The following is a 12582-nucleotide window of genomic DNA, read 5'->3' as shown; positions in this document are numbered from 1 at the left end:
TTTTTTTTTTTTAAGAATAATCAGCTGGGTATTATTATTAAAAAACCAAGTCGCAAAACAGCCCAACAAAGACAAAGAAATAGGCCCAAATATATGACCCAACCCAGCCAAAAGACAGGAGATGCTCCTGAAAAAACAAAACAGAAACAGCTTCCAACTTTAATTGCTTCTCTTTCCAAAGCTCCAAAACTGTTCATCTGCTTCCTCCTTCGCTCCAGATCCCTCATCTCTCCGATTTGCATGACAGAATACTCGCCCATCAGACAGGCAAGTTACGCAATCGGTCCCTCTCGACTTCCTCTTCCACTGTTCTCTTTGCCTCTTATTCCAGTATTGGAAACGCAAATCTATCGTACTTCTCTTCTAAACAGAAAAAAGTAAAAATTACTGGTAAAGCATTGGAGCTCGGTTAAGAACGGAAAATTTGAACCTTGAGTTAGCGGTGTCCCAGCAAATACCAATTTCATCCCCTTGTTTTAGTTCTCTCCTCTTCACAAACTGTGTTATCCAATTCTTGATAAGCACGTTTGCCCCATTTTTCCATCTTTTGAACTTCATCTCATGTTCGGTGCGGGTATCGCAATCCCAAATTAATACGGGTAAACCTTCTTCAATTTGGGCTAGCTGATCGGCGTTCCAATGCGATAAAATATGAGACTCCACCAACTCCGATGGTAATATCAGCCTTGACATGTTTCCGAGATCACTTGTGTAAAGCTTCTTTTTGATGCACCATGGGTCATCATGATGCCTCACTTGAGTCGGTATTTCAACTTTATTTCTTTTATTTCTATTCGTCAGTTTCCCCATTGTTCGTCTTTTCTTCGATGTAAACTTATCACTCGCAGTTGCTAAAGTAATGGCTTCATTGATCTTCAGTTTATGATGATTGTTACGTTCACCAACTTCAACCCCTGGGGGTTTATTCATTGAAAGAGACCATTCTAACGAGCTATCGGCATTGGATGTAAAATTATCACTCGTAGTTGCCAAAGTAAGGGCTTCATTGATATTCAGTTTATAATGATTGTTACGTTCACCGACTTCAACCCTTTGGGGTTTGTTCATTGAAAGATACAATTCTAACGAGATATCAGCATCGGTAGCGTCTAATTTTCTTGTATATTGATCATTGCTTTCTTTGTAGCAAATCGCTTGTTTTCTCTCATCAGTTTTAGTGGACATATTATCAACGGAAATAGACAGCTCTAACGAAATTTTGGAAGTGGTATAGCTCGGTTCCGACAGAAAAACTCCACTGCTCTTCCCTATCCTACTTTGTAATTTATTGTAATGAATTTCTTGTTTTCCCAATGTTACAGACGACCACGACGAAAGAGACAACTCCAATGAAACATTGCTCTCTTCACAATCGGGGACATCCACGTAATTCAAAAGAATACCAGGCTTGTCATCTGCCATGGTTGAAGCACAGACTCGTTTGTTTTTGTTTCCGGTTACCGCTAAAAGCCTTGTTGAATGGAAATTTATAAAAAAGAAAACAGCAAAAGGTTATTTCTTGCAGGTGAATCTCAACTTTTCTTGAAAATATATCTGAGTTTATATAAAGATCTCGAAATAAATTTGAAATCCTCTTGCCCAAGTAATTCTTTATTTACCGCCTTTGTTTGACTTCTAATTTCAATAGAAAAGGGTTTTAACGTATATAAAACTTTTTGAAATTAAACCAAACATTTAGTACCTGAGTATTATTTTGGCATAATGCGCATGCGAAATCATTATTAATAAAATTATTTCATAAAATAATTTTTAATTAAAAATTTGGATAAATTAATTGATTTATTATAATAAAATTAAAATTAAACTATTTTAATAAAGTATACACAATATAAGATGAACTAAGATACAATATAAATATTGAAAAAATAATTAAACCATGAAACAACATGAGTATGAGTATATGAATACACAAATGTGACAAAATTTGTATAAAATAGATTATTAATGTGTAAAAATTTTATATGAATTTATATTAAAAAGGTGCAAAGTCTTTTTTTTAATTAAATAATTTTAAAAAAAATATGATGACTTGATTACTGACACAAACACAATTTTTTTCTCAACAAAAATAATAATATTATTATTAATAAAAGTAGAGAATAACGATGAAAAAAAAATCACCATCCAAATCCAAGCCATAACATTACAGGGAAACAACAAATAAATCTTTCCTGCAGACACCAAATTTATTACTAAATAGTTACAGGGATTAATTTATCGCCAAAGCTAATCCCATATGTTTGTAAAATGTTGGTTGCAGAACAACATTAATGTTAACGCAACCTTGGATTGGTATGAGTTTGGGATAGTATATCAACCATTCGAAAGTTCTCATTCAGGTTATTGAATTATTTGAAAGTTTTTATTTCAGTCACTAGGTTGTTTTTTTTTTAAGTCTAGCTAGCGAGCTCCAAACAACGATTCAACAATCGGTACAGCAAATAGAATAACTTACCTTAAATCCAAGTCGATTTGACAGTCAATATCGGAGATCGAAGAAGAAATTTATTGGGATTTTGGTGCACATATCCGTTATGTTCAAAGCCATTTCATAAAAAAAAATTAAGCTATAGAAGATAAGGGGGGAAGAGCTTTCAATTTGTGCAAGTGGTGCGTATGGAGAAGGTTATACAATAAAAATTTTAACAACTTAGTGATTTAAATAAAAATTTCTGAATAATTTAGTGATCAACTTATAACTTTTTGAAATCAAGTGAACAAAACATAAATTTACTAGAAATTTAATGACTTTAAATGTAATTTACCCATAGCGTAAATAGTCACCCACTAATCACCAATGAATCCATGAATATAATCCATAGGTTTGAAAACTCGAGTATGAAAAGAAAAATAAAAGCAAATCTACGTCAATTTAGTTCTAACTCTAAAAATTAAAATTTATTTTTAAAAAATTATTTTAGCCTTTTATAATCCATTGACTAACCCATGTGAGATATTAAAATAAGAAAAAGAGTACTCTCTTTCACATCACTTGCAACAATTCCTTTTAAAATATTTTTATTATTTTTATCAAATTAGAGGGCTAATTTTGTTAATAGACCAATGAAAAAAGCCAACATAAGCTCTAAGTAACTAAAATATTTAATTTCAAAAAATTTAGTGACTAAATCGAAAAAATTAATAGTTGGGTGAAGAAAATAGAATGAATAGCATAGTCGGGTGATCATTTTTATAGTTTACCCATAAAAAATAATTTTCAATATGGATTTAACGTTTCACATCATCATTTAACAAAAAAATTTAACGAATTGACTAATTTGCATGTTTCGAAATGTATAAAAGTTAATTTACCTGCTTTTTCAGTAAAGAGACTGAAATACAATCTACCTCTAAATACAAGAACTTCTATGATAATTTTATAGTTTAAGGATTTGTTTATAATATTTAAATTTTATAGATAAATTTAAAATTAATACAATATCTTAAGTGATTGTATGGAGATTACTTATGGGAGGAATGTTTGTGTTTAAATGTTTATGTTTAAAACCTTGTGGATAGGGCCTTAAAAGCCCTCCTTCATTTACCAAAATTTTTTTGTTAAATATTAATCTCGTTATAGATTTTTATCATATCTATTTTTTTATATATAATGTCTAATAAGGGTGTGTAAATTTCAGGTTAAATCGAATTAATTCGGTTAACCGACCGAATTCGGTTAATTGTCGGTTAATCGAATTAATTCGGTCGGAGTCGGTTAATAATTTTTTGAAAGTTCGGTTAACGGTTAATTAAGTTCGAAATCGGTCGGTTAACCGAATTAACCGAATTTAATAAATAATATTATAATATATAAATATTCGGTCGATTCAGTTAATTTTTTATATGTCTATACTTGTTTTAACCAAATATATATATAAATTTCGGTTAATTCGGTTGGGTTAAATTTTTTTGAAAAAATTTTGGTTCAATTAACGGTTTAGGGTTTAAAAGGGTCGGTTAATTCGGTTGATGATAATTCAGGTCAGTTAACCGATTGAACACCCTTAAAATAGGAAGATAACATGCTTCATCGCACTCGAACCCACGTCCTCCTAAACTTTAATTTTATATGAAATGTTATGCATGAATTTTGAATTTGTATAATTTTATACATAAATTTTGTTTTGATTCAATTTTCACAAATTAATAGTGATATGATCTAATCTAATGCCATTTTACGTTTATTTACTATATACACAAACAATTATTTTAGTCTAATATGAAAATAAATTATTATATTTATTTTTTAAAGATGTACAATTGAATCAAAACCAAAATTGATTTATACATGATAATCATAATCAAAGTTTCATATAATAATTAAAGTACTAGATCATAATTTATTTTATCAAATATTACATATTAAACCTAAGTTGATATATGTTTATTTTTTATATTAAGTGTGATCAGACTATGTGTCCATTTCCAATTCGAATGTTCCATGTATCTCACACACACACACTCTCTCTCTCTCTCTTTAACTCTTAAATCTTTATCAATCCATATGCTTTAAGTTCCTAAACTTTTAAATTTAGCTTATTTATTTTTCTAGGTTTTAAAAATTCAAATCTAGTTAGCATAGATTTATTCTATTGGATTTGACTAATGTAACATTTTAAAATTTAAAAATTACTCACGTGTAGCCATATAACAAAAAAATTTGTAACAAGCTTGATTTAACAGGAAATTTTAATTATATTAACAATATTTAAAAACTTACATAAATATTTTAATCAAAATAATGTATTTGAACTAACTAATAATATTATAAAAAATTTCAAATTTGAACGTCATATAAGAACCAAAACAAAGGAATGACATACGTCACCTAAGGGAAGACTATAGCATCCCTTTTTCCTATAATGTGATACATTCAATATTATACTAGTATGGTTTTTAACTCGCACGTTGGATTAATTATTTTTGGGCTAAATAGTTAAAATTAAAATGTTGCAATATGCACCAATTTTTTTACTCTTTGTATATTTGGAATCTAGTCCATCTATTTTTTCGAATTTAAAAATTCAGGTCTAGCTATTAACATTATTAAAATACATCTGTTAAATTTACTGATGTGACATTCTAAAAATAAAAAAATGTACTCACTCGATAATCATGTCACAAAAATGACATTGTAATGGACTCGAATTTAACAAAAAATTCAATGATGTTAACAATTCATTAAATTTATACTGGTAGTTTAATTAGAATAAAATATTTAGATTAACTAATGACATTATAGATGTTGAGGTGATGAATTATGTCAAAAATTAAAGTATAAAGATTAAATCTCAAAAGCATCCATGGGGACTGAAATTAAAATTTGACCATGTTTATATAGTTAAAACATAGAGGGACCAGAATTGAAAATTAACTAACTTTGTTTATAATGTGAGAAAAACGATGGCGTGTCAATGGAGGAAGGCCCTTCCTTTTATAATTAGAAAGTAGAGGTACCATAATTGAAATTAAACCGCTTTTCTATTAATGTAAAAAAAAGGAAAAGAAAGAATAACAAGGACACGTGTCGAAGCTGGAAACTCTTAGAGCCTTCCTTTTATATATAGTAGTATAGATATGAGTTTTTATAAAAGAAAATTATATATAAGCAAATTTTGAATAAGCAATATATTATTATTTTAAATTGTTTCTAGTTTAAATAAAGAGTAATATATTTTCATGAACATATTCATAAATATATTCGTTTAATGTTTAAATGAATATGTTCGTGAACATTAAACAAACAAATATGAACACATATAATTTTAAATAAAACGAACATGAACAAAAAAATTAAAATTCTTAATGAACACGAACAAACTTAAAAATAAATAAATGAACATGAACAAAGGTTGTTCGTTCAAACTCGGTTCATTTCAGTTCTATGTAAATGTATAAAAAATATTTTTAAATATTTTTAAATTTTGAAAAATTAATTAAATGTTGTCATAATATCCACTTGACAATCATTATTATAAATTCAATAACTAAAAAAATAATAAATTAAATAAATAACTAAAATAATATTTTAATAATTGAAAGACCAAAAAAAACCATTATGCCATTCATTATCCGGATTCGTGGCTCCCTATTCTTATATTTTACACGTAATAATTGATTTTTTTTAGTTGATATGGAACTGTTGCGGATAGTATTTTTTAGTTGATTTTTCATCACTTTTCCTAAATCCCACAACAACTTTGATGGCGTATGCCCAACCAGCGGCAAAGTGAACAATTAGTTAGTCGAATGAAATTTTAAATTCGTATAGTCTACATCGTTATAATTCTTAAAGGATTAAATTAAATTTTTATAATTTTAAAAAAAATTAAAATAAAATTTTATCTTTATTAATTTAAAATTTTAAAAAATTTTATAGAGCTTAAATGATAATTTTTCATTTTAGGGGCTGGGCCATGCAGCTCTCGTGGTTGCTTTTCTTCCTACTATAAATTTATTTATTTTTCTATTTTACTATAAGCATTTGTGTTATGTAGTGACGATATAAATATGACTTAAGGGATAAGAGTGAAGTCAGAATTTTTTTTAGGCTGAAATTAAATTATATATTTTTATGATAGTAAAAATATAATTCTGTTATTTTAATATTTTATATATTTATATTTTTTAGACGATTAAATCAAATTTTTATCATTTTTAGAAGTTAAAATGTAATTTTATCATTACTAATTTAAAATTGCATAAATTATAAAAGGCTTAATTATTAAAATTTTCATTTTAAAGGAACCAAGACCTCTGTCAGTTCTCCTAGATCCGCCCCTAGTGTCATCTACAAATGCACAATGTATTTGTTCTTATGTTATTTTTATTATAACCAAGTATAATATATTTAAACATACTTTAATAATTTACATCATATTATTTTTTGTGTTGCATGATCTATGCATGGACAATAATTTCGAACCAAAAACAATGGTTTCTTTCTTTATTTTTTATTTTATGATTTATATTTAAAATACGTGACTATTCACTTTAATAATATAATTCTTATTAATACATAATAACAAAAAAAAAAATACTTCAAAAAACTATTTATGGTTTTGTCTCTTGCTTCATTCCTTACCGCATGGTTGCATTGTATAAAATGAATATACAACTATTCGGGAAATGTATTTGTATTTTAATGGATCGTAAAATGAATATGAAAAGTAATTTAATTTTATTAAAAATTAGTTAATTCATGTGTATCTAAATTTTTAAAAGTGTTTTAAATTTTAATTGTTCTTAAATTTTCAAACTGTAAATATATATGTATTTACCACATGTACAATTTAAATATAATATATTAAGAAAAACAGTGACAATAAAAACAAACATATATAAATATATACTTATTGTATGGAGAATGTAAAAGTACAAGGGAAGCCTCTATATTTAAAGGGTGGATTGTATTTCGACCATTCTATAAAGAAAACGGATGAATTAATCCTTATACATTTCGAAACATGTAAATTAACCTATTCGTTAAATGATGACATAAAATGTAAATTTAAATGACTAATTATTAATTTGTTCGCTGAAATATAGTTAAAATATCATTTTGATTTCTTAATTTTTTTCTTTTATCATTAATTCTAAAAAATAAAAAAACTTTAAAATAAATATAAATTATTAAAAAATATTGAAACTATTAAAAATTATGGGCTTCCTTTGTTCCTCGTCTTCATCCATTGAGAGCGTGAGCTTCCTTTTCATGGCGGAAGCTTCAGTTCCAAACTTTCTCAGATTGTTTAGAATTCGATTGATAGTATCTCTGAGAGTCATATTATGAAGAAGATCATCACCCATTATTTGCCTTCGGCAAACAGAGGTAGCCATTGAAACAATGCAATCTCTCGTGCATTTTTCACAGAAACTAGCGAAACAATACCTCGTCAAAACAACAATTTTCACCCATGGAATTACAGCTACTTGAAGTTGTTGAAGTCGAGGCATACGAAATCTTAAAGCTTTTAAAACTCAAATCTGATGAGTTGGAAACCCTTTATAGTCAAACTGAGGGTCAGCATTAGTAGGGCAACGGTGAATATAATGTCCACCCAAATTGCACCGATGGTAGACATAACCCCACGACGGAATTCGCCACCACTTCCCCAATGTTTTAACGTATGAAACTGTAAACCCCTCTTTGATTTTGGTTTCTTTACAATGGTTAATCCCTGGTTTCCCAGTTGAGCTGTTGGAAATAGAATTAAAATCAAGTCCAAAATCATGGAAATGGAAGCCCTATCCTTGAAGCTCGTCTTTCACAGCAACAGATGATGAATCAATTCCAATCTTGGGATTTTCTTCTTTGCCGATAACGATGGATAATCCAGGCGGTCGAGGAACGCGACAAATCAAAATATTTTAATTTTTTTGTAAAATTTTAATATTTTATATTTATTTTAAAGATTTTTTTTAAAATTAGTTTTAAAAAAATATAAGAAATATTAAAATGATATTTTAACTATAAATCAAAGATCAAATTAGTAATAACAGATAAAGTTTAACAAACGGACTAATTTACACGTTTTAATATATACAAAGATTCTTTTAGTAAAAAAAACCAAAATAGATTCCGTCCCTAAATACAAGGACTTTCCAATAGTTTTACCCATGAAGAACTCATATTGACAATAAACTAACAAAAGTACTTGATATAAATGTATACTTGGAGAAACATATTAAAAATAAAAAATAAATGTTGAAAAAAAATTTGTTACAGCTAAAATGAAAAATCAAAGTACAGGCTAGAGTCCAAAAACTTAGAACGAAAGAGACTAGTCAAGGGGGCTTCGAAGACCCTATGGGCCAGGGCTCGTCGTCTATATGGTCAAAACCCTAGTCAATGTGAGACCACTGGCAACCACTTTTGGTACCCTAACCCTGGTCCCTGGTTGGCAGGTAGATAAAAGCTAAGGAAAAAAAAAAGTTGATGCCGTGGCACTGAAGGGCTTTAAATGTCTTTCCCAAAAGACGAAATTCACAGCTGTGTTTTTCCTCCCCAAAGGACAAAGCTGTCCTCTTCCTCCCATTATGTCCAAACCAACTCCTTGAGTTCGGTCCTTTTTGTAATTATCCTCAACTTTACCCTTCATAATTATATTAAATTTATGCTAAGTACTTGTGTTCTTCATATATTTATAATTTAGTCTTTTTAATTTTTAGATTTAGAAAAACAAGATCAATTGTTAACATCATTAAAATTTTTTTATTAAATTTCAGTTTATTATAACATTTTTTTTACATTTTTAAAATGTCACACCAATAAATTTAAGAGAAAACTTTTAATTACGTTAACAATTGAATTTAAATTTTAAAATCTAAACATGAAAGACTAAATTCTAAATGAATGAAAAGTATAAAAATTTAAAGCAAAATCTAACCACATATGATAATCTTTTCATACGCCAAAACAAAACCCAACTTTAAAATATTTCAGATATTAAAATTTAATGTGAGTTTAAATAAACGATGCGTTTATTTACGGTTAGTGTAAATACAACGATAACGATAACGATAAAATTAAATACTATAACATGAAGCAAATAATAAACTAAACGCATCATGCTTAACCACCATTCAAACACACCCTTAATGTCAGAAATCATGTTGAATGATCTTACTTACCAGTATGAGTATTAATTAGCATTGCAAGCTATTGGCATAATAAAATTTGTTTAGTATTTGATTAAATTAGAAACTTTTTTAAATTGACTACTTTAAAAAGTCAAATGGTTGTAAAAAAAAAACATAAAGTGAGTTAATTTTACTTTATTAAGGGAGTTAATGTTATACAGTTGTGAAAGTGTGTTTTTTTTCTTTATTATTCTATAGTAGGAAGCAACTATAGATGTTTTTTTATTTATTTTTCACAACTATAGATGTTTTTTTTATTTATTTTTCACAACTATAGATGTAGTTGAAAAGAGGAGTGAGGATGATAACATTGGTGGCTTAGCCAAAATCTTGCTAGATCATCCTGAACAGGATTAAAAAAGTTAATAAAATATACTATATAATAAAAATATTATAAAGTAAAAAAAAAAAAACAGTTTCACTTTCTTTTCTCTCACCATTCTCATTGAAAATTTTTGGGGTTTGTTGAAATGTCAGTTTGAATGGATTTGGTTGGCATTTTTCTTATAATGGTACACTTGAGAACACTTCCTCTCTCCCACTCTTTTTCTCTTTGTCTCTCTCATAGTTTGCTAAGCTTTCCCTCACTTTGTGGGGAGAGACACACCACTGGTTTCAATAAGTAGTTTGAGATTTAAACTTTTTAACCTCTCAAGATTTCTTTTTTATGATTTCAAGGGGTTAGTGCAAACCAAGAACACAATCACACTGAAAAATAGCATGATCAAGTTCTATTAAGTGCAGCAGAAACATGATCATGCATATAATAAAACATATAGTATTTCCATTGCCACATTTAGAAATCTTTGTGATATTTGACTACTTTGTTACCTAGACATCAAATCAGGTCCCTCCACTTTCATTTCTCTTTCTCTTGTAAAAAAGACTTCATTTTGCTTCTTTTTTTTGGTTGAGCCATTTTAGCTTATGTTGTTTTAGGGTGTATTCGCATGCACTTGATGATGGATGACCAAGGCGGTAACAATGCTGTAACTAGGGAATACAGGAAAGGGAACTGGACTGTTAATGAAACAATGGTGTTGATTGAGGCAAAAGAGATGGATTATGAGAGAAGGATGAAGAGAAGTGGGGATCACAGTGAAGGGAGGAACAAACCGACAGAGTTGAGATGGAAATGGGTGGAAGATTATTGTTGGGGAAAAGGGTGTTTAAGGAGCCAAAACCAGTGCAATGACAAGTGGGATAATCTCATGAGGGACTACAAGAAAGTGAGGGAGTACCAAAGGAAAGTAGCTGAGAGAGAAGGGAATGATAGTAAGCAAAGATCATATTGGGAGATGGAGAAGAATGAAAGAAAAGAAAAGAACTTGCCTAGTAACATGTTGCGCCAGATATATGACCGTTTGGAGGAGGTGGTGGAGAAGAAAGGAGCTCAAACGGTGGCCGCTACGGCTGGTGGTGGTGGAGGGTCAGATCCCAATATTACCAACTTACCTTATGTTATGGATAGACCAATGGTTAGTACTTTTCAACCTTCATTACCTCCTCTTTTACAACATCAACTTTCAGCTCCTATACCTGCTGCAATTCCATTACCTCTACCACAAGCATCACCACAACTGCCGCCGCCGCCAGCACCAATAATACAACCACCACCTCTTTCATATGCTCAGCCACTGCCCACCATAGGTAGGTACTCTCTCTTTCCCTTGCCTTGCTCACATAGATTTAATGTGCCTTTTAATAGCATTCATTTTTTTTTGTGCGTGCGTGTGCTTGAAAGGGTTGGCAGGATTTCCATCACTAATAATTGATAATTTCCGTGTGTCATAAAATCTTCAGTTAGTATTGATTAATTTCATTGGTTCCATATTTTTATGTTGTGGAGATGTGTGATGATAGCTCAGATTCTGATACAAGTGAGCATTCAGACTCACCAGCAAAGAGAAGGAGAAGAGGTGGTGGCAATGGCGAAGGCACCAGTGGGACTGCTAACAACATAAATGAAGTAAGCACTGCAATATCCAGAAGTGCTTCCATTATAGCAGAAGCCATCCAAGCTAGTGAAGAAAGAGAAGAGAGACGGCATAGAGATCTCTTAAGCTTCCATGAAAGAAGACTAAAGATTGAAGAATCCAAGACTGAGATCAATAAAAAAGGAATGGATGGCCTGGTTGATGCCATTAACAAGCTTGCTAATTCCATCTTTGCTTTAGCTTCCCACAAGAACCAGTCATCAGCTCCCAAGTGATTCTCTTTTAATATTAATTAATCACATTGGTAGTTGTATATAGTAATTGGGTAATCCTCTATGTTTCATGTTTGTACTCTACTCACTTCCATTGATCATTCTAATGTTTAATCTCTAGTGTTTAAACTCATATTTTGTGTTTAAACACAAACTAAGGCTTGGTTGTAATGCTTTCAAAAGTGAAGTATAAGCAAATTGTTGTGTATCTTCTTCAGTTGATTGAATCCCATGGATTAAAAGTGGTAGGTCAGGCCATAAGTGCTTTGTTTAAAGATTGTCATACAAAGTCTGCAACTTTTTTCTATTTAAGTTTGCCTTAATATGTTACAGACTTGGCAGTATAACCCTACTACACTCCTTTGTTTAAAGAACCCCAAAACAACCCTTTCAAACAGTGTTCATAATACATGGTTGGTCCTTTGGAGTGTGAACCACACATGCCATAGTAGGGGAAGTGGAAATGTGAGGGGCTCATCTTATCATTTATGAGGTAGAAATGTGAGAGAAAATATTGTTGCAGGCTACTGAACATGCAGTGACCAGTACTTCTCTGGTACTGGTCAAAAGGCGACCAGTCAATGCATCTCTGAACCCTGAGGCCCCGAGGGATGTCTGGTTCCACAAATTTACAGAAATGCCATTCTGGGTTATATTATTGGAGGAGGTAGTAGTTTTCTTTTCTTCTTCTTGTATTGTAGTCTCTGTTT

The 12582-nt window shown here is 30.1% G+C and overlaps 1 protein-coding gene across 4 annotated transcripts; it reads left to right on the top strand.

Moving 5' to 3' along the window:
- Window positions 1-10008: 10008 nt before the first annotated feature.
- On the top strand, window positions 10009-12080 carry LOC107916441 (uncharacterized). 4 transcript variants are annotated; one of them, XM_041102858.1, is made up of 3 exons: window positions 10009-10175; window positions 10603-11313; window positions 11532-12080. In XM_041102858.1, exons 2-3 carry the CDS (start codon window positions 10614-10616, stop codon window positions 11873-11875), a joined length of 1044 nt encoding a protein of 347 aa, XP_040958792.1. In that variant the 5' UTR covers window positions 10009-10175; window positions 10603-10613; the 3' UTR covers window positions 11876-12080. The 4 variants fall into 4 exon arrangements, with proteins under 4 accessions (XP_040958792.1, XP_040958791.1, XP_040958793.1 ...); XM_041102857.1 differs by having other exon boundaries at window positions 10155-10175; window positions 10603-11317; window positions 11527-12080; XM_041102859.1 differs by having other exon boundaries at window positions 10161-10510.
- Window positions 12081-12582: the final 502 nt, after the last annotated feature.

This window comes from Gossypium hirsutum, chromosome D10, assembly GCF_007990345.1.
Source record: "Gossypium hirsutum isolate 1008001.06 chromosome D10, Gossypium_hirsutum_v2.1, whole genome shotgun sequence".
Classification (NCBI taxonomy): Eukaryota; Viridiplantae; Streptophyta; class Magnoliopsida; order Malvales; family Malvaceae; genus Gossypium; species Gossypium hirsutum.
The sequence above is the reverse complement of the archived record's forward strand: the minus strand, read 5'-3'. Positions and strand labels throughout refer to the sequence as shown.

What these genes read in the sequence shown, in the direction of transcription:
- LOC107916441 (XM_041102857.1), top strand. Translation starts at nt 10,614, where the DNA reads ATGCACTTGATGATGGATGACCAAGGCGGTAACAATGCTGTAACTAGG. An exon ending in CCACTGCCCACCATAGGTAG is followed by an intron (nt 11,318 to 11,526) that starts GTACTCTCTCTT and finishes GTGTGATGATAG; the next exon opens with CTCAGATTCTGATACAAGTG.